Source organism: Sinohyriopsis cumingii, chromosome 11 (genome assembly GCF_028554795.1).
Source record: "Sinohyriopsis cumingii isolate HCF-2022 chromosome 11, ASM2855479v2, whole genome shotgun sequence".
NCBI lineage: Eukaryota > Metazoa > Mollusca > Bivalvia > Unionida > Unionidae > Sinohyriopsis > Sinohyriopsis cumingii.
The window spans coordinates 70,841,822-70,864,111 of NC_142971.1; the positions used below are offsets into that span (position 1 = coordinate 70,841,822).

Sequence of the window (22,290 nt, forward strand, 5' to 3'; positions counted from 1 at the left end):
GCTGCCAATCTGACTTGAAATGTGCCGACAATAATGGCCATCATTGCTTTCTCTGTTTTCATTAAAGACTTCCTACGATAGCTTGTTGGTCCTAAATGAAAATGGTGTAGATCAGACCTCCAAACATGATTGACCTCTTGAAAATCTTGTTATCACTATAGTACAAGTCATCGATATCACTTAGGCATTTAGTACTGACTATCTCCGTAATTTTCTAGAAGTTGATTGCACATAAGTTTCAGTTCTCATGCATCCATATTCACTGAAATGTCATATCTATGCCCCGAGAAAGAAATATGGCAAAGTCAGTGTTACACTATCCCAACATTTTTGGACAAAGTTAACCTAAAAATAGACAAATCAGATTATGCTGTGATGTCACAATAAAAGCTCAGCTTTTTGTAAAGAAATTTTGCTACCCTGTATTTTGTTATGATTAGATCTTATCTTTTCTTGACCCAGATATGTATATAGCTACCATGTTAAAAGTCCATAGTGATCATCTGGAAGCTTTTTTATGACAGTCACAATGTATCACTGGATAACTTTTGTTTTATTAATATTAAAATGAGGCTGATATAACTAAATAGCTGCCTTGACAGACATCCTGAAAATCTTGATTGGATACTTTTCCTGAACCAATTCTTGTTTCAGCATGGAATTTTCACTTAAACATCAACATCATGTAGCTAGTTCTAAATGAAATTTTGCTTATCCGACCTCTAACCTGGCACTAGAACCATCCTGAAAATCTTGCTATCACTAGTACTTCAACATAAAACTTGGGACAAACATGGGATTTTCACTAAAATGTTTCTTGCAGTGTTTAATTGTTTCTGTATGAAAATGATGTAAATCTGCCACCACCCATCCCACCCACCCCACCTGCTGCATACCCACAAAATTTGTGAATGTCATTTTGACAATCAGACCAAATTGACCTTGAGGTCAAGTCGGAGGTCATCAGATGGAATTTTGAACCTTAAAGCATGGTGACAAGTAAATTTTTACCAGAGTTTTGTACTTCATTGAAACAGTTTGATAGCATTCTGACACTGATATTAAGGTTAAAGGTCTCAACCTTGGGGTTTCCAGGCTGAGTAAGCGCATAAATGGATTTATATAATTTACACTAGTTAGTTAATATTTCTGGAAATTGATCTCCTTTCTTTGTTAACAGGTTTATTAATCAAAGGGAGACAACTGAGGTACATAATGAACATGTTGATTGATATCAGATTTGATCTGTTGGAGTGCACACGTTTATTAGAGATGGTTTCAGTATTCAGCATTCAAACAAAAGAAACAAACTTCTCTTGAATAACTGGAAATTTATTTCATCAGTCTCTTGAAAGGACTCTTGTCTGCCACTTGCATGAACAAAATAGACAACAATATGTTAAAGTGAGCTAAGTCAGAGTTTAATTGAGGTTGTCATTATACTCCAAGTTGAAGCTATTTTAAGATCAACATTAATAACATTGAGAATGCTAATCCTGCTGCATTCAGACTTGAATTCCTACATAATAATGCATGTGCGTCATTGTTGAATGATGTGTTGGAATGTTCTAAGATAAGAATCAAAAGACTTATAATTCCCCATATTTACCTGCATAACAACTGATAGTTGCTTTATTCCTCAGAAATGTGATAGAATGCAGAATGCCTTGCTAAAATGGTTGTTTTGTGTTGTCCCAGAGCATGGATTGCACCCCAAAAATTGGGGGTGGAGGGTCATTTTAAATAAGGAAAGTGATCAGACTTATGTTTTTTGCTGGTTTCAATGCTTTGTCACATAATCTCTTGGATGTTATGAAAGCCATACCCTTCTGCATTAAATACCTCATGAAATTGAAGAATAAAAAAAAATTGTGATCTCTATATTAGTACCTTTTTTAAAATCTGAAAATGAATTAAACCTGTTTCAAAAATGACTGCTATATAAATTAGGGCCCCAGTTGGCAGTGCCAGAATTTTATTTTAAAATAACCCAATCCACCATTTAGTAAATTTCTTGTTAGTCAGAAGTCTTGTCTCTCATTTCATTTATATCCATTCCTTGATCTTTCATTTTTTTCACACCAGAAGTCGTGATAATCATGGATCATATAAAAGGTTTCCATTGCTTTCAAGTGTACTTATTAGTTACTGGATGGAATTACCTCTCCAGCCAGAATAGGCAAACTTGGCAATAATAGAGAGAAGTGGGTGTGGAAAGTTCAGAATAGCAATTACTTAGATTAATATTTGTATGTCTTCTCATTTCTTGTTATTATAACCATGTCAGTGTTAATGTTTATACATGTATTAAGGCTTTCTTTATTTTGCTTTACTGGAATTGTTTTATTTAAAAAATGGCAACCTTGAAAAAAGTTTATAATAACTTATCATCAACGCTTTTCACAGCAGAATGTTTTATGTTTGTATTGTGAAATATTGGGGAAAAAAATAATTTTTAAAAATTGTACATGTCCACCAAAAAAGGAATTAGAATCATTTAGGGAACCAGACTAACTTCATAGACGTACCTTTAATCTGATCATGTAATTTTCATACAAAATACCAACATGATCAAGCTTTTGCTTTTAAGTTATAGCATTATCTGGAAATTAAAGAAAAACAAACCAATGGGAAAAGTTGTAATTAGCTTCTAAGCAGCCTGCACAAAATTCTAAAAAAGGAATATTCAGATATTTGGCCGTGATTGATAAAGGGCAGGAAAGTCAACATTTACATTTTTGGGTGACCAGTAATGTTAATTTGAGTACTGCCGCCACATAAAATTGCTTTTTGAATGCATGATTTTAAGGGCAACAAAATCATTTTGTTACATCTTACTGAAAATTGGTCCACCTTGAAGAAACATTGATTGCACTAATGAGTATGACTTATGGGTTGGCATGTCTGCATTGTCTTTTTTTTAAAAAAAATTGGTACCTTTGTATTTGTAAAGAAAGTGCCAATGTATTTTTCCAGTCCAAAGGCCAGGACAGCTGCATCTATCATCCTACGTGGAGCTAATGACTTCATGTGTGATGAAATGGAGCGATCTGTTCATGATGCCATCTGTGTGGTCAAGAGGGTTCTGGAATCGCAGCAGGTGGTCCCTGGGGGTGGAGCAGTGGAAGCAGCCTTGTCCATATACCTAGAAAACTTTGCTACCTCTTTGGTATGTTTTCCTTCTCTCTCGTTTTCTGACAAAGTTTTTATTATTACTATTCTTTCATTTAATATAGAGACTGTTAAGAATTTAAAGGGGAGGGGAATGATGGGAATGCAATTGCTCAAAGTAAATTTGGATGGTATGGTTACAAAGACTTTTTTTTTTTACCATTGCCATATGAATTTAGAAGAAGATATCAGTTAAAAGAAGATGAACCCCTTTCTGCTGTTAAGAATTTACATTTTTCTCTTAAATGTAAAACCATCTCGTTCTCCAGTTCACACTTGAGATATACAGTCTGAGAGGCGTTCAAAGGCGCTTGCATGAGGTAAAGGGGTGAATGGAAAACTGTCTCATGTCACCCAATTCATACTCAGTATGCTGTGTGCTATTTTTTTGAACTCTTATGAATATAAGTTTATTTACTGTTTTATTATTTTTTAAATTTTTTTTCTTTCTATAGCATACCATAAATGTAGTTAAGTGTTTAAATTAGGTCAGGCTTGCGTGCACTGTTGTGGGATATGCATTAGGCTCTGCAGGCCCAAACTGAATCTCAATAGAGAATAGGCAGATATTAGTCTGCACAAACAGAATCTCCATAGAGAATAGGCAGATATTAGTCTGCACAAACAGAATCTCCATAGAGAATAGGCAGATATTAGTCTGCACAAACTGAATCTCCATAGAGAATAGGCAGATATTAGTCTGCACAAACTGAATCTCCATAGAGAATAGGCAGATATTAGTCTGCACAAACTGAATCTCCATAGAGAATAGGCAGATATTAGTCTGCACAAACAGAATCTCAATAGAGAATAGGCAGATATTAGTCTGCACAAACTGAATCTCCATAGAGAATAGGCACAAACTGAATCTCCTTAGAGAATAGGCAGATATTAGTCGGCACAAACAGAATCTCCATAGAGAATAGGCAGATATTAGTTTGCACAAACTGAATCTCAATAGAGAATAGGCACAAACTGAATCTCCTTAGAGAATAGGCAGATATTAGTCTGCAGAAACTGAATCTCCATAGAGAATAGGCAGATATTAGTCTGCACAAACAGAATCTCCATAGAGAATAGGCAGATATTAGTCTGCACAAACAGAGTCTCCATAGAGAATAGGCAGATATTAGTCTGCATAAACTGAATCTCAAAAGAGAATAGGCAGATATTAGTCTGCACAAACAGAATCTTCATAGAGAATAGGCAGATATTAGTCTGCACAAACAGAATCTCCATAGAGAATTGGCAGATATTAGTCTGCACAAACTGAATCTCCATAGAGAATAGGCAGATATTAGTCTGCACAAACAGAATCTCCATAGAGAATAGGCAGATATTAGTTTGCACAAACTGAATCTCAATAGAGAATAGGCACAAACTGAATCTCCTTAGAGAATAGGCAGATATTAGTCTGCAGAAACTGAATCTCCATAGAGAATAGGCAGATATTAGTCTGCACAAACAGAATCTCCATAGAGAATAGGCAGATATTAGTTTGCACAAACTGAATCTCAATAGAGAATAGGCACAAACTGAATCTCCTTAGAGAATAGGCAGATATTAGTCTGCACAAACTGAATCTCCATAGAGAATAGGCAGATATTAGTCGGCACAAACAGAATCTCCATAGAGAATAGGCAGATATTAGTCTGCACAAACAGAATCTCCATAGAGAATAGGCAGATATTAGTGTGCACAAACAGAATCTCCATAGAGAATAGGCAGATATTAGTCTGCATAAATGGAATCTCCATAGAGAATAGGCAGAAATTAGTTTGCATAAACTGTTGCTGTTTCAGGAGGATAAATTTTGATCTCATGAGATAGTGATTACATTGCAGTTGGTTTGCATCTTATCTGTTGCAAAAAGTGATTACACCTCACCCCCACTGCAGTTGCATTGGATCAAGTGGATACATTTTAATCTCATCCCTTAAGAAAGTGATTGCACCCCTCTGCAGTTGCGTTGTATCATGGGAATAGATTTTGATTTCATCCCTCAAGAAAAAGTGATTGTGATGTCATACTGTGAATGTCATAAAGACACTTGCCTTCTATACAGCTAAATTGTTATTTCTTACTGACCAGTATACTTTAATGGAATGCTTTGTTTTCATTATTAATTTTAATTTTAAATTAATCTTAGTACACACGGTGTCATAAACATCACTACATTTTTTGTCTCCACATTCTCAGATTTGTCTGTCCATTGCATATTGATCAGATTCAAAGTGGGACAAGCAACCCAGCATTGGACATTAATATTCTTGGAGCAAATTTTTTTTTTTATTCATATGATGTCAGTTTAGGATGAATAAAGAGAATTGTGTAAGATTTTATCATCCACTACAATTTATCAAATAGACCATCAAGATAAAGATAACAGCGTTATTTCTGCAGAGCCTTGCATTTATATAATTGAGATTTTTCAATTACTGCCAACCGTAGGGTTCAAGGGAACAACTTGCAATAGCAGAGTTTGCCCGGGCATTGTTGGTAATACCAAAGCAGCTTGCCGTGAATGCTGCTAAAGACTCGACAGATCTGGTGGCCAAGTTGAGAGCTTACCATAACATGGCACAGACTAAACATGAAAACAAGGAACTAAGATGGTAAGTTCTCTCCTAGATTTGTTTTAATATTGTTATGTACATTTCACAATGCATGAAATTAAAGTGTTTACATGTCGGTTTGTATGATTGTCATGAAAATTGACTTTATGTCGGTTTGTATGATTGTCGAGGAAAATGGACTTCATGTCGGTTTGTATGATTGTCAAAGCAGCAAGGAAAATCAAATTCACAAGCAATACAAATTTTAACAAAATGTGAACTTTCTAACTCATTCTTAATAAGAGCTGTTCCATATAAAGATACATGGTACCCAGGGAAGGGAGTTTTTTAAAAAAAATGCCAGGGTAATTTGATTTTGTTAAGTTACGATTCAAATTATTAGAAAATTCGAAATTGCATGTATGGGTGAGTACCCAACATTAAAGGTGCCTTTCCTAGGTCCCAGGTATGTTGTTCTGGAACAGCCCTAAGAATGTGCATAATTTTTTCACATAAACATAAATTGAGGACATTGTATTAATTAATTTACATTTGACTCACAAGTTGTACAGACATTGAAAATGACTGTTCTTGGTTTCTTTATTATTGCCAGTGAATTTTAGTCTACATTCAGTATTAGAAATGCTTGCCTTTCTGCAACAAGATCAGACCTCTTCCATGTTTGATAAATCCAATCTCTCGCAAGAATGGTTTAACAGCCATAAGCAAGGAAATGTATATATTATACTACAAGAATACCACTGCACATGACAGATGCTGAAATAGAAATTGTAGTCTTCTCAAAATGTAATTCTAGAAAATGGGATCAAACCACAACATTTTTGTAGATGAACAGGAAAACTGCAACTCAAGGTTTCTCTTTTTTTAATTTTATAAATAAACCTCAGTCACATACATGAAATCATGGCTTAGCATGCTGTCAGCTTTTACATAAATCTAACGTATGCTGAAAAATGGCGTTAAACCCTATAACAACTTTGAAAACTTTGAAACCTATCCTGTCTACAGTGCACTCTTTCCAGTATACTTCGGCAATTTTAATTTGACAGGTGATTCATTATAGATTTCTTAGCTCTAAGCAGAAGTATTTCAGGAACATGTATCAGAAACTGAGTGATCAGTCCGAGAGTACTTTAGCTTGGAGAAGTTGAATCATTACAATGAAAGCATGGCATATTTTTTTAAAAAAGTACAACAGTCCTTGAGGACTTGTTTGAAAAAGGGTCTAGTATTTAGGGTTTTGTTTGAAAATGGCCTTGTATTGGGCCATAACAACGTCACATACACAACATTCCCTTTCTTCCTTCAGCATTCCTGTCCATGGGTCAGGACCCAGGTTGGTTAGAATGGATCATGTGTATATATATATATATGCAGAATTGTGGCAGCTTGTTTTGATACAGGACAGTGTATTGTGATGCATATTGTAGCATGTCTAGAAAACCAGTCAAAAGTGCACAATAAGATTAGAGAGTGGACTAGAAGTCAAATTTTATAACAACTTGCAATTGATTTAAGTCTCGTTAAGTTTGCATAAAATGGGAAACTTTTTCATTTGCATGAACCAAAGATACATGAAATAGGCTTATTTAATTTCATCTTCTCAATGATTGTTACATTGGCAACTAGGATGGGAAGGTCTTGATAACTCCACCTCCCAACAAATGGAATGATTATTAATTAATATTGTCGGGGGTGGTGGAATTGTAGCCATAAATGTTGTCAGCAGCTGCTCATAGAACCCCTAATTCGTATGTCAGCCATTCTGGATCATTGCTGTATGACAGGCTGAGAATATAACATTTCAACCATTTTTCTCAGCAGAAACATTTTCAGATATTTGGTGATTTCTTGTAAACAGTATTGAAATAGAAAAAAACTTCATGTGAAAAACAATAATGCTTTAGGAGATATTTTGTACCTATTTATAGAAATGCTGTTTACAATATGTATACATGTTCAGGTAGGATTAGAACCAGAGTTCACCAATATACCATATACCATAAAACTCCTGGTTGGGGGCCTGATATTTTGTTGGGTTATGTCCCTTGATCTATATTGACACCTAATTTCATGGGCGTATTAAGTGCTTCTTAAAACAGCTTTACTTCCGTGTACATTTTTGGCTTGTTGAAAGCTAGATTAAATGCCTAACCACTTAGGCTTTTTTCTTCAGAAAGGCTAGTAGATTGAACTTTCACTAGTCTTTTGTAATCATATTGACTATTCACACATGAAACTGTACTTACCATAGGACTGTTGAAATGACAAGAACTACAAGTAAGATGGGAAATTTTCCAACCTTGGGCTACATAAATACTACAAATTTTGAGGTCTTGCAACCTAATTCATTGGGTTTGTCTGATAAGTAAGAGGTTGGGACTGTTGTTGCTATGTAAACAGTATACCTTAGTTTAATGCATCAAAACTACACTTATCATCCACAAATATAAGCCTTGTATTAGTAATAACTGTTTCTTTCATGATTGTTATGAGTACAATCTTTATTTTCTTTAACAAACATTTTGTGTTGAAATCTGATTTAGATAGCATTGGTAAGTTTATCATTGTATCCAATTTCATTAAAAACTTGACAAATTCGAAACCTAATACTGTCAGTATTGGTCAGTATTCATAAAAGAACAGCTTATTGAACGTTTGGTTGTTGATTTTGTATGTTAGTGTGTATAAAACCGTATTGATATACCTAAGTTTTGTTTACTCTACTTTATTCTCTTATTCCCATAACTTTGCCTTCACAGTTTTTTTTTATGATGGAGGTTATACAGATGGGATACATTGAAATGCAAGGTCTGTTGACCATTGCTGTGGAAATGTTTCTATTGCAACAGCAGCCCTTGCAACACCAGTTTCCCTTATGATGTAGTTTGACATGTTTGCCTAATCTTTCTCATGTTTTACTCCATCTTTGCTTGTCAAATTTCATTAATGCACTTCATTTCACATCAACCTTTGACATGTGTAACTAAGCAAAACAATGTCTGCCTCAATGCGATTTGCAGATACGTATAGCTATACTTAATCAAATCTGGTTACTATTTACATATATGAAGAAAGATAGTGGATAATCATTAATGTTGCTTTCACAGCCAATGATATATGCCACATTTTAGTTTTTGCAGTTTAAATCATTTACAGTTTTTTGGTTCTTTATACTTGAGAAATGTTCACACAATTCAAGCCAAATTAAATATATAATGGGCGTGCATTCATTGTTTGATTTAGTTAACATGTTAAAGACGGTAATTCATTATGAGCAAGAGGACTCATTCTAAACACTATATGGACAAGTTGCATTTGCCAAGGGTCTGATGTGGCATTGGATATGAAGAAAGATAGTGGATAATCATTAATGTTGCTTTCACAGCCAATGATATATGCCACATTTTAGTTTTTGCAGTTTAAATCATTTACAGTTTTTTGGTTCTTTATACTTGAGAAATGTTCACACAATTCAAGCCAGATTAAATATATAATGGGCGTGCATTCATTGTTTGATTTAGTTAACATGTTAAAGACGGTAATTCATTATGAGCAAGAGGACTCATTCTAAACACTATATGGACAAGTTGCATTTGCCAAGGGTCTGATGTGGCATTGGATCGACAACACATGCCTTGCAAAGACAATCTAATCCATGTATTCCATACAAAAACATTCATGCATTAGTTTTCTAAACTACTTTCAGCCTTATTGTAAAGCATCTCAATTCTCTATAAATATATATGAATAAACTGAGCCGTATTGTACATCGCACTTAGAGCAGCCAGATGATTTGTCAGAAGTATACATAGTCTAAATTTCGATACAGGACTGTGTATCACAGCATGTCTAGAAGACCGGTCAAGATTAGAGAGTGGACTAGAAGTCAAATTTTATAAACACATTTCATTTGCATGAGCCAAAGATACATGAAATAGGCTTATTTAATTTCCATCTTCTCAATGCTTGTTACACTGGCAACTAGGATGGGAAGGTCTTGCTAACTCCACCTCCCAACAAATGGAATGATTATTAATTCATATCTGGGGGAGCCATAAATGTTGTCAGCAGATGCTCATAGAAGTCCTAATTCGCATTTCAGCGCTTGTGGATAATTGATGTGCAAGAGGCTGAGAATATAACAATTTTTCTCTGCAGACACATTTTCAAATATTTGGTGATTTCTTGTAAGCAACATTGAAATAGATTTTTTTAAATTGTGAAACAAATTAATGCTATAGGAGATATTTTGTAACTATTTATAGAAATGCTGTTTACAACATGTATACATGTTGTAGGATTAAGACCTGGGTTCACCAATATACCATAAACCTCCATTGGTTGGGGGCCTGAGATTTTATTGGGTTATGTCCCTTGATCTATATTGACACCTCATTTCGTAGGCGTATTAAGTGCTTCTTAGAACAGCTTTACTTCCATGTGCAGTTTTTGGCTTGTTGAAAGCTAGATAAAGTGCCTAACCAGTCCTTGAATTTGACCTCTTTCTTTTTTTCTTTCAGAAGGACTAGTAGATTGAGAAATTTACTTGTCCTGCTGAACTTTCACTAGTCTTTTGTACTAATATTGACTGTTCACATGTGAAATTGTACTTGCCATAGAACTGTTAAAATGATCAAAACTACAAGTAAGATGGGAAATTTACCAACCTCGGGTCTTGCAACCTAATTTTTGTTGTTGCTATGTAAACAGTATACCTTAGTTTAATGCTTCAAAACTACACTTGTTATCCAAAAATACAAGCCTTGTATTTGTAATAACTGTTTCTTTCATGATTGTTTAGAGTGCAATCTTTATTTTCTTTCACAAAAATTTTTGTGCTGAAATCTGATTTAGATAGCAGTGGTAATTTTATCATTGTGTCCAATTTCATTAAAAACTTGACAAATTAGAAACCTAATACTGTCAGTATTGGTCAGTATTCATAAAAGAACAGCTTATTGAACGTTTGGTTGTTGATTTTTTGTACTTAGTATGTTTAAAACCATATTGATATATATACTTTTTGTTTACTTTATTCTCTTATTCCCATAACTTTGCCTTCACAGTTTTTTTTGATGATGGAGGTTATACAGATGGGACACATTGAAATGCAAGGTCTGTTGACCATTGCTGTGGAAATGTTTCTGTTGCAGCAGCAGCCCTTGCAACACCAGTTACCCCTATGATGTAGTTTGACATGTTTGCCTAATCTTTCTCATGTTTAACTCCATCTTTACTTGTCAGAGGTCATTAATGCACTTCATTTCATGTCAACCTTTTGACATGTGTAACTAAGCAAAACAATTTCTGCCTCAGTGCTATTTGCAGATACGTAGCTATACTTGATCAAATCTGGTTGCTATTAACATCTACGCAAAAATATAATACATCATCAATGTTGCTTTTACATCCAATGATACATGCCACATTTTAGTTTTTACAGTTTAAATCATTAACAATTTTTTTTTTTTTTACTTGAGAAATGTTCACAAAATTTGAGTCAGATTAAATATATAATGGGCATGCATTCATTGTTTGATTTAGTTAGCATGTTAAAGACGGTAATTCATTATCATCAAGGGGACTCATTCAAAACACTATATGGACAAGTTGCATATGCCAAGGGTCTGATGTGGCATTACGTGGATCGACAACACTTGCCTTGCAAAGACAATCTAATCCATGTATTCCATACAAAAACATTCATGCATTAGTTTTCTAAACTACTTTCAGCCTTATTGTAAAGCATCTCTAGCAATTCTCTATAAATGTATGTGAATAAACTGAGCCGTATTGTACATTGCACTTAGATAATATAGCAGCCAGATGATTTGTCAGAAGCATATGTAGTCTCGTTACGATTAGCTTTAAATACTTTAGAATGCATGGTACTTTCAAAAGATCAGATCGTAATAACACCACTGTTTCCTTCCAACAGGGTTGGCCTAGATTTGAATGAAGGCATTGTCAGGGACAACAGAGCAGCTGGAGTCCTGGAACCTGCCATATCAAAGATCAAATCTCTCAAGTTTGCCACCGAGGCTGCGATCACAATATTGCGGATAGACGATATGATCAAATTAGCTCCAGAAGAGAAAGAACGTGGATATGCGGATGCATACAGAGATGATGAACTTTAAGAGACTTAGAAAAAAACACAACTTTTTAACTAAAAGATGGTGTAAATTCAGATGGTTTGGCATTATATCTATAGTCCATATTGATGTGACATTCTTTTTTACGCATCATGTCTGTAAACATTGCCTGTTTGTATTGTATATGAACAATAAAATTCTTAATAATGATGATATTCTTATTAATGATGATTTTACTGATGTTAATCATCGACACGGAGAGAAAAACTGAATAATTTTTTGAGATGGCAAAATATGAAGTACTTTTGTATGTGTATCCTTGTATGGATTCTTTGAATCATCTGTTTAATTCTAATTGCAGTCTGTGATCAATAAAATGTGTTCACATGTACGGCATCTTTATGTATGTTGTAGCCATTACAAAGTTTTGCTAATATACCTTTTAAAACGTGCTCTGATCTTGATTTAGCCTTTCAGAATTGCTGTGATTTCATTTATTTTCTCTGGTAGTTGTAGTTTGGCAAAAGACGATGTTCTACAATAGCAATACTCTTAGTTTGATAAAAGAAGACGTTTTCATCGGTACTACAGTTTATTGATTGGTATGGCATCCATTATTTCCATGGCAGGATGAATGTGTAGTGGACATTTAAAATGTTAAAATTTAAAAAACTGATGGGCAACAATAAGCAATACATGATATTGATGGTCATTATTTGTCAGTATGCACAGTTTGCACACTGCCTTGTAAAACATTAAAAGTAACAGATTGGTACTTCTCATATTAAAGTCCTTGAAAAGTCTTTGGAAATAATTTTTCCTCCTGTCATTTTTTGCTATTTTCCAGTACTGTCCTGGAATATCGGCACAATTGATTCATCAGTAATCTTGCTATTGTGTTGCCCGTCTCAGGTGTTCAAGCTTTGTTTAACAAAGATTGATTCCCCAGAAATTCTGTATGTGATCTTACTGTCTATATTTTGAGTTCATGGAAGTTTATTTCTGTGCATCTAGAAAGTTGGGTTTTGAATTAAATTTGGGTAGAAGTATACCAACCCTGGTAATGATTCAATAGATGTCATCCATCGACAAATCTAATTTTGATTTATCTCGCAACATTGTTTTGATTATCACTTACCCTTAGCATTGCAGATTATGTTGTAAATCTGTAGTTGCTATAAATGTTGTCTCATTCACGTACATGTAATAAAATCCACAATCCAGATCCCAATTAAATTACCTTTAGTAGATTATATTTTCCTCACTCATACCATATATACCTATAAGTTGGGTACAACTGCAAACAGTGTTGACCCTGACTGGCCTCATAATTACCTGGCAACAGATCAGAGTCCATTCTCTATGTTCAACCAGTTACTCCTAGCAAACTTCATCGGCAAGTTCATTAAGTATTGACTATTCTGGGTCTATGCAGCTTGCTTGGATCCGACTTGTGCGTGGTATACGCAGTCACTTGCAACTTTTAGGCAAGTTTGTTAATTACAGCAGAGGTGTATGTATGCTGCTTCTTGCTATATCAGTGTCGAGTATCTTGATCTTGAGCCAAGATCAGAATTATAAAATAGTTAAAGTTGTATCTTTTCAGTTCTGTTATATTACAATTAAGACATTTTCCTGGTAATGATGCTGTTACTACTGTCATGCATATTTGAATTAGTTGGCCAGAAATGTGCCATTAATTGTCTGTCTCTTTGTAAATTAAGAAAAAAAGCATAAAGCCTTATGTCATGGCCATGTACTTTTTATTTAATAACTGCCAATAAAAAGATTAAAAAAAACCAAATGCCTTCAGAACTTCTGAGTAATTTTCTGATATGTCCTATACTGTCTCTTTTAATGTGCCAAGAAAAAATGGAAGGCATGAGCAAAATATGTATATGCATACAGATAGCTGCCAACTGTCCCATTTTTTCTGTATTTGTCCTGTATTTTATACCTGAATACGGGTGCACGTTTTTTTTGCAAAAAATATGTTTCTTATTTTTTTTTTTAAATATTCAAAAAGTTCCTTGCAATTTTCAGTTTAGAATGGGCACTTGGTTCCATTCATTCGAAATCAAGGCTACAATGCCTGTCTTTATCCGCCATATTGGATTTCGCATAAACAGTTACCGCTGTCACTGTATCTCATTTTCGTAATATTCAACTTATAGTCATGTTAAATAGGAAAGCAGAATATTCAGAATTTTCTCCAGGAAAGACAAAAAAAACCAACAGAACTAGAAGGAAAATTGTGCCGTCTTGTTTAGATTTGTGAAACCATATAGTAAAGGAGAAAACTCTACAGTTTGCAAGTTGTGTAACGTGATATCGCTATTGGGCACCTTTGAAATAAAGAGTACAAAAAAGCTAATAAACATCAGCTAGCTGCTTCATCATACACAACTCAGCCTGAACTTACGACGTATATAAATACCAGAGAGAACCTTTATGTAATTTGATCGAAATTCGGTTTATTAAATTTCTTTGGAAATTAACCTTCCTCTTTCAGTTACTGGTTTTGCTGGTGATTTATTTCGCACAAGTTTTCCCGACAGTAAAATCGCAAAGGATTAATCATATGCTAGAACGAAAACAGTTAAATAAGAAAATCACGCAGAACTGAGATCATCAATGAAAGTTGATACATTCAAATTGATAATGATTGGGGAAAAAATAAGGTGTGGAAAAGGCTACTATAAAAAGTATGTGTCTGAGTGTGTTGCACTCGTGCACTTCTGAATGGGCACCCGAATGGAATATTGTACAACACATGCATATTTGACATTAAATAATTATGTAAAGCACTGTCCTACTTTACTGATGGTTGTATATGTTGTAAATAGTTACATATACATTAAAATTTTAAAAATCAGTATTTGTTCCTGAAAATCTGTATTTTGTTACAAGAAGTCAGCATTTTTTATTCGGGAGTTGGCAGCTATGATACAAAAAATCTCGACATCAAAACATAAATTCACAAAATTTTGGATTAAAACCCAAAATTAAACATGGATACTGCTTTTCTTTTTGAACAAAAACAAATTTTAAAACATTCGAGATTGATGCCCAGATGTTGAAAGAAAACTGACATAATTTCACTTTTGGCCAATGGTATCACTACCCTGTTTGTTACATTTAGCCAGATTTCATAAAAACCAATGCTAGTTTGTACATTTATTTTTATATCAGAATCGGTTATAAATGCTAATATATATATTCATGTGTAATGTTAAAATAATTTTTATGAGTCATTTTTATGTAGTATTGTTTTATGTGTAATCAATTTGGAAGAACTTAAATATTTAGTAATAATGATTTTGGGGTATTTTTATTGCAGAGATAGGCAAACAAAAAAGTATAGTACATTCAAGTCTTTCAATCCCATTAACCAGAGATGTTTCACACAGTAGTGTCATTCTTTATAGTTTGTGTAAAATTGTGCTCATCAATACTGGTTTTCACATTAGTGTTGGCAATATTACCTTTAATAGTTTAAGTACTGTGTGAATATAAAATTAGTGGTGCGCATCATTGATTTTCTTTATAGAAAATTCATTCCAACATTAATTACAAATGCTCTTTTTAGCCCATTTTTGAACCTCAGAACTCATCCTTAAACAGGTTGAAAGCAGATTGACAAAAGCTGTTAATGGGTTAACATTGCTAATAACCCAGGTAATATAATGGGAAATGGGGTACCTGTTAAAAAATATTTTAAAAACCAAATGTGTTTCCTAGTTCACATCTAAGACTTAAGGAGCAAGCAATACAGAATACCAGTCACAGTTTGAGGCTTGTGTCATGTGACCATTGGCAGCTGTGCATTTATCCATCATTAGACATCCATATAATTTCCTTATTTTCTATTTATAGTAACTGTACACAAAACTTCAAACATGTTTTCTTCAATGTTAACTCACGTCACATTCATTATATTTTGATACACATATACATAGTGGACCAGTCTAAATTGAAATAAAATATCACCAGATAAAAGAGAAATGGGAAATTTGATCTGAATGCAATCTAAAGGAAAAAATGTATCAGCATACAAGATGTTTCACACAGTAGTGTCATTATTTATAGCTTTTGTAATCAAAGTGTGTTTAGGGCTTACGCAGTTGCTCTGACATTGGTGTTGGCATCCCACTTGATTAGTTCTGGACAAGTTGTTGCACTTTATATCATTAGTATCGAGTAGGTTCCTTTACTTTTGTAAAAGGTGGTTTTCTTTTTAAGATGCTTATTTTGTATTGAGTTATATTGAGAAGTAGGAGTGATGAAAGACTGTCAATACCACCATGAAGTGAAGGGCTATATGTATAACTGCAACCTTTTAAAGTTAAAACCTCATTGCTTATGATGTGTTTATCTCGGTAGCTATGAAGTAAAACACAATTTTCATGGCTTTGACCCATTTTAATATATGCATGCATGGTGTACCTGTGATTCTCCAGTGAAATCTTGAACCATGTAATGGAGACGTTTACTGTGTTAGGCAAAGACTTCTTGTTGTTGGGTTTAATGCCATTTTTCAGCACACGATGGGCTATACATGGTGGCCAGTATTAATGGTGGAGGAAGAACCTGGGAAGACCCCAGAAAGAACCACTGACCCACCAGAAGCTACTGGCAAGCTTTCTCAAATACCCACCTTGGCTGAATCCGAGACTCGAACCGGTGCAGACAGAGGTGAGATGGTAATGAACCATAATGGAGAGTGCTTTAGACCACTCGGCCATTCGGGGCCCCCTAGGCATGGACAGGGACTTGTGACTATTGCAAATCGTTGGTCCCAAGGATGAGTGGGCTAGTGACTTTTGCAAATCATTGGTCCCAAGGATCAGTGGACTAGTGACTACTGCATATCGTTGGTCCCAAGGATCAGTGGACTAGTGACTACTGCATATCGTTTGTCCCAAGGATCAGTGGACTAGTGACTACTGCAAATCGTTGGCCCCAAGGATCAGTGGACAAGTGACTATTGCAAATTGTTGGTCCCAAGGATGAGTGGACTACTGACTACTGTATATCGTTGGTCCCAAGGATCAGTGGACTAGTGACTATTGCAAATCGTTGGTCCCAAGGATCAGTAGACTAGTGACTACTGCACATCATTGGCCCCAAGGATGAGGGCTTGTACAAACATTTCCAGAGCATTGCTTATATAAATTTCCTGTTCAAGTAACCATACAAATTTCAACGATGTATATCGCTCAGAGGGGAATCTTTATTTTTGTTTTTATCACAACCAGCCAATAGCAACATGTACTCTAGTGTCATCCAAACATTTTCTTGTTTTAGTCACAGTCAGAAACAACATGCACTCAAGTCACATCCAAACTTTGTCTTGTTTTAGTCACAACCAGAAACAAGATGCACTCGAGTCACATCCAGAAATTGTCTTGTTTTAGTCACAACTAGAAACAAGATGCACTCTAGTCGCATCCAAACATTGTCTTGTTTTAGTCACAACCGACCCAAAATCATGTTCAAGTCGCATTAGTTTGTGCTTTTGCAGAACTTCATTGGGAGTGTTGACATGATCTAGCTCTAAATTAATATAATGGAAATTTTGACTTGATCTAGCTCTAAATTAATATAATGGAAATGTTGACTTGATCTAGCTCTAAATTAATATAATGGAAATGTTGACTTGATCTAGTACTAAATTAATATAATGGAAATGTTGACTTGATCTAGCTCTAAATTAATACAATGGAAATGTTGACTTGATCTAGCTCTAAATTAATATAATGGAAAGAAGAAATATTGGAATTTTTATTCTGGCTAAATAAGCATTCATTTTTACAGGATTAAATGTATAACATTTTCTGTAATGTTGGGTCTTACTCCAGAAAAAGTAGTGCATTCGATAACCACAATGAATTTTAATCAGAAAGAAAAGTTACAGCACTGTATACAAGTTGTTACAAGTCTTAAAATATGTTTGGGAATAATCCACATTGAAGTGTTTGTAATATACTTCACTGGGGATAATCCACATAAAGTCCATGCAATTTGCTTGTCAGAATAATCCAAATACATGTCCAGGCTGTATGCTTGACTGGGGATACTCCAAGTACATGCAGTATGCTTGACTGGGGATAATCCACATACAAGTCCAAGCAAGATCTAAAAATTGATTTCTGCAAATCACAAAAGGCACCATTGATACTAGATTCAAATGTTTTAGCAATTTCAATTAAAATATACATTTGCCTATAAGAACTTTAAACTTTATTTTTAAAATATTTTGTTAAGGAACTAATCCTTCCTAGCATGATTCCATCATGTTTGTAGGTCCTAAGTTTTGTACCCAAATTGATCATAGAATAGTTGAACAGTATCTTCTGGATATTGCATGTCTGTGCTTTCCATCTTCTGGGTATTGCATGTCAGTACTTTCTATCTTCTGGATATTGCATGTCTATGCTTTCCATCTTCTGGGTATTGCATGTCTGTACTTTCCATCTTCTGGATATTACATGTCTACTTTCCATCTTCTGGATATTGCATTCTGTACTTTCCATCTTCTGGATATTGCATGTCTATGCTTTCCATCTTCTGGGTATTGCATGTCTGTACTTTCCATCTTCTGGATATTGCATGTCTGTGCTTTCCATCTTCTGGGTATTGCATGTCAGTACTTTCCATCTTCTGGATATTGCATGTCTATGCTTTCCATCTTCTGGGTATTGCATGTCTGTACTTTCCATCTTCTGGATATTACATGTCTACTTTCCATCTTCTGGATATTGCATTCTGTACTTTCCATCTTCTTGCTATGATGTATGTCTGTGCTCCATCTTCTTGCTATGATGCACGTGTTTGTTTCCTGTAACGTCTTGTTTCATATCATCTGGATATGACAATTATGTGCTTGTCATCTTCTGGATATGACATGTCTGTGCTTTCTTATTACGACCTGTGTCTGTGCTCTGCATCTTTTGGGTGTAACATATATGTGCTTCCCATTTTCTGTCTGTTTTATATGATCCAGATGGATATAAATAAGTGTCACCCAGACTGTCCATATCTTCACCAACCAGACAGTAAGTGTCACCCAGACAGTCCAAATCTTCAACATGTGGACAGCAACTGTCACCCAGACACTGTCCAAATCTTCACCAACTGGACAGTAAGTGTCACCAAGACACTGTCCAAATCTTCAACATCTGGACAGTAACTGTCACCAAGACAATGTCCAAATCTTCACCAACTGGACAGTAAGTGTCACCCAGACACCATCCAAACTTTTGCCATTAGAAAGCGTATGTAATCTCTCTAACCTATAAAAACTAAAGATTTGCTCATCTGTTCTTGTAGATGAAGTTTGATGCCTGTGTTGTTGTCACAATTACAACAGTATTGGACTGGACATCATTAGGCAGCTTGTAGTATACCTGGGTGATAACATTTGCTGTGTGCTTATTTGGTGCCCATACATGCAAAATCTGTTTGGCCCATTTTTCTAGACTGTTCCTGCTGGACTGTACAATACCTAGAAATAAATAAAACATTAGTCAATTTGTCAGTCGATTAATTTTGACCATCCAGTAATCACTGTAAGTGGCAATGAAAAGTCCTAATTTAGGAATACTTCCAAACGAAAGTTGATGTCATCTTAGGCAAAATTAAAATCTTGCACAGGTATATCTAACAATACCTGATGAACATGCGTTATAAATCGTTATGGTATACTGGTTTCTAACATCTATACATGCATTACGAGTCATTATTGTGTATTGGTGTGTCTAACAACACCATCAAAACATTCGCTACAGGTCACTTTCGTGTGCTGGTGTGTCCAGCACTGCCATATAAACATGCGTTGCAAGTCAGTTGTGTGTACTGGTGTATCTGACAACACCTTGTAGACGAGTTAAAAAGTCATTACTGTGTACTGTTGTGTCTAACCACAGTTTTTAAACGTGCGATACAGGTGTATTTAGTTACAGATATCCATTGCTAATATATTTCGTTATCCAAGGACATGAATATAAAGATGATTCAGCAGCAAAACATTGTCAAGTCGGCCGCATATTTTGACCTCATTAGTGTTTTAGTTCTTATAGTAAATTTAACCCATTAGGGTTGGTTCTGATAGTAAATTTAGCCCCATTAGGGTCGTTTTTAATAGTAAATTTAGCCCCATTAGGGTTCGTTCTGATAGTAAATTTAACCCCATTAGGGTTCGTTCTGATAGTAAATTTAACCCCATTGGGGTTCGTTCTGATAGTAAATTTAGCCCCATTAGGGTTCGTTCTGATAGTAAATTTAACTCCATTAGGGTCGTTTTATTAGTAAATTTAGCCCCATTAGGGTCGTTTTATTAGTAAATTTAGCCCCATTAGGGTTCGTTCTGATAGTAAATTTAACCCCATTAGGGTCGTTTTATTAGTAAATTTAGCCCCATTAGGGTCGTTTTATTAGTACATTTAGTCCCATTAGGGTTCGTTCTGATAGTAAATTTAACCCCATTAGGGTTCGTTCTGATAGTAAATTTAACCCCATTAGGGTCGTTTTAATAGTAAATTTAGCCCCATTAGGGTCGTTATAATAATAATAATCAAAACTTGTTATACCCTGTTTACCTAAGTGAAATGGTAAACAAAAATGGATGTTCAAACCGCATGTGGTTTAGGAAATTTTAATTCTACTGCAAGGAATTTTAAGCAAAACGTGAACAACTGTGAAGAACAACAATTATAATAGATAGAACGACACAATCCAACACGACTAGTGTTTGTAGGTGAGGATGGAGAAATTAGGAATTGTAGTAGTGTGATACCTTTCAACTTCTTCGTCAACAGGTGCTCGGCATCATCATGCACGTAGTCTCCATGGAATTTGATGGCTCGTGTTACAGAAACTCCGATCTTGGTATTAAACATATCACATACATAGTCCGTGATTGATCCTCCCTCTGGGAAATAGGAAACTTCCATTTCAGTCTGCAATAATAATAATAATAATAATAATGTTTAGGTTTTGATAATAATCAACACCAGCCTTAGCAAACGCGGGGCCCGATTTGGATCAGTTTTTGCGCCCCCCCCCCCCTCCCCTGGACATGGCAGTATAAATTTTTAACGCATTTTATATGATATTGAACTTCAAATATTCTTCTATCGCTTTAACATCAATCTCTCTCTCTCTCTCTCTCTCTCTCTCTCTCTCTCTCTCTCTCTATATATATATATATATATATTAAATTAGTAACGTGCGGTGCCCGATTGGGCCAAAATAAGTCCAATCTGCTTAAGGCTGTCCTAGGTGATGATGAATTTAACACTGGTGGTGGGGTATTTATTGCTAAAAATTGTTCCGTTCTTCTCTGGAATTATTTTAAAGAGTTTTCATTGGGGTGGATGATTTGTACTAATGCATCCGTCTTTTGTCCTGTATTTTGTAACTGCTTTGAATTTCGTTAATAGATCAACAGACGTACAGACAGACATTATTTCAGCTACGTGCGTAACAAGAGATGGTGAGGGAGGAAAAGAATGTAAGAAATTATTTACCTTGTACAATTTGGCCTGGAAGCATCTCTGTAACAGTTCAAAGGACAGAACCTCTGACACGATGGAGTTTCCCCCTGCGTTAGGGACCTGTAGAATATTTAGGGCACCGGCCGAAAGACTCATGTCCATCGGCTTCTTCAGGGGTCGAAAATCACAGTGAAATATACCCCCGTTTTTATTGTCATTGATAAGACTTGTGAATCTAAACCAGTCGTACAAACGGACAGTGAAATTTTCACCAATATAGATGTTGAAGGGATTTTGTCGTGGCTTCTGCTGTTCGCAAGTCTGTTGGATATTGGATACGTGCGTGGAAACATTCTTTGCATGAACGGTAGAGGGGAATTCCTCGATCCCGCTCTTGCTTGACAGGCCAGTTAGGTGAGACCCGAGGTCTGGGCCGCGGAGAGAAAACCTGCTGTTCCTTTTTAAAACTCTGATGTGAGGAGTAACTTTGTGACTGTCGATAAAAATGACGATGATTGTGTCGATGATGTGACCGTCGTCGATTCATCTTGCGATGTGGCGGCTGGTTCGTCATTAGGGGGCTCGGGTATTTTTCTCTTGCAAATATTCACATCAGAATTAAATTGTACAGAAAAGAATATATGATTACTTTACTCCTTTTTCCCGGATACAAATTTTTTCGATTTTATTTCACATTAATCTTCTACAGTGGTGAAAACTGGTGTTGCAACGCGGGTTTATATCAAGTACAACAAAAGAGGGATTCCGTCATATACTAAATTAAGAATTCGGTTCAGCCAATCAAACCAGAAGTTATTCTGCTAATGTATTGTGATAAAAATATCCGCTAATAAGATCACCGAACCGTGGGATCAATGACGTTATTCATTTCTATTTATAAACGTTAGGTATTCCTATTGCACAAGCTAACATCAGCCAACATAGTAT

At 35.2% G+C, this 22,290-nt stretch overlaps 2 protein-coding genes across 2 annotated transcripts in view; one reads left to right on the forward strand and one right to left on the reverse strand.

Annotated features, from left to right (window-relative positions):
- The window catches only part of LOC149788685 (T-complex protein 1 subunit alpha-like), a 35,587-nt gene extending 21,938 nt beyond the window's left edge, over positions 1-13,649 (forward strand). Inside the window, exons 10-12 of the mRNA XM_089974760.1 lie at positions 2,977-3,169; positions 5,623-5,786; positions 11,689-13,649. Of these exons, the coding sequence (XP_089830886.1) occupies positions 2,977-3,169; positions 5,623-5,786; positions 11,689-11,890 (559 nt within the window). The 3' untranslated portion in view covers positions 11,891-13,649. The remainder of the gene's footprint in view (positions 1-2,976; positions 3,170-5,622; positions 5,787-11,688) is intronic.
- Positions 13,650-17,616: 3,967 nt separating this feature from the next.
- LOC149788686 (AAC-rich mRNA AAC4 protein-like) lies at positions 17,617-21,644 on the reverse strand. The gene is made up of 3 exons (XM_089974762.1): positions 21,376-21,644; positions 20,643-20,805; positions 17,617-19,352 (listed from the first exon to the last, which is right to left on the reverse strand). The coding sequence occupies exons 1-3, from the start codon at positions 21,502-21,504 to the stop codon at positions 19,162-19,164; spliced, it is 483 nt and encodes a 160-aa protein (XP_089830888.1). The 5' UTR covers positions 21,505-21,644; the 3' UTR covers positions 17,617-19,161.
- Between the last annotated feature and the right edge of the window lie 646 nt (positions 21,645-22,290).

Coding starts and splice junctions, on each gene's coding strand:
- LOC149788686 (XM_089974762.1), bottom strand. CDS start 21,504: ATGGACATGAGTCTTTCGGCCGGTGCCCTAAATATTCTACAGGTCCCT. Junction 20,806..21,375: donor TCCAGGCCAAATTGTACAAG/GTAAATAATTTC, acceptor TTATTATTGCAG/ACTGAAATGGAAGTTTCCTA. Junction 19,353..20,642: donor GTTGACGAAGAAGTTGAAAG/GTATCACACTAC, acceptor ATTTATTTCTAG/GTATTGTACAGTCCAGCAGG.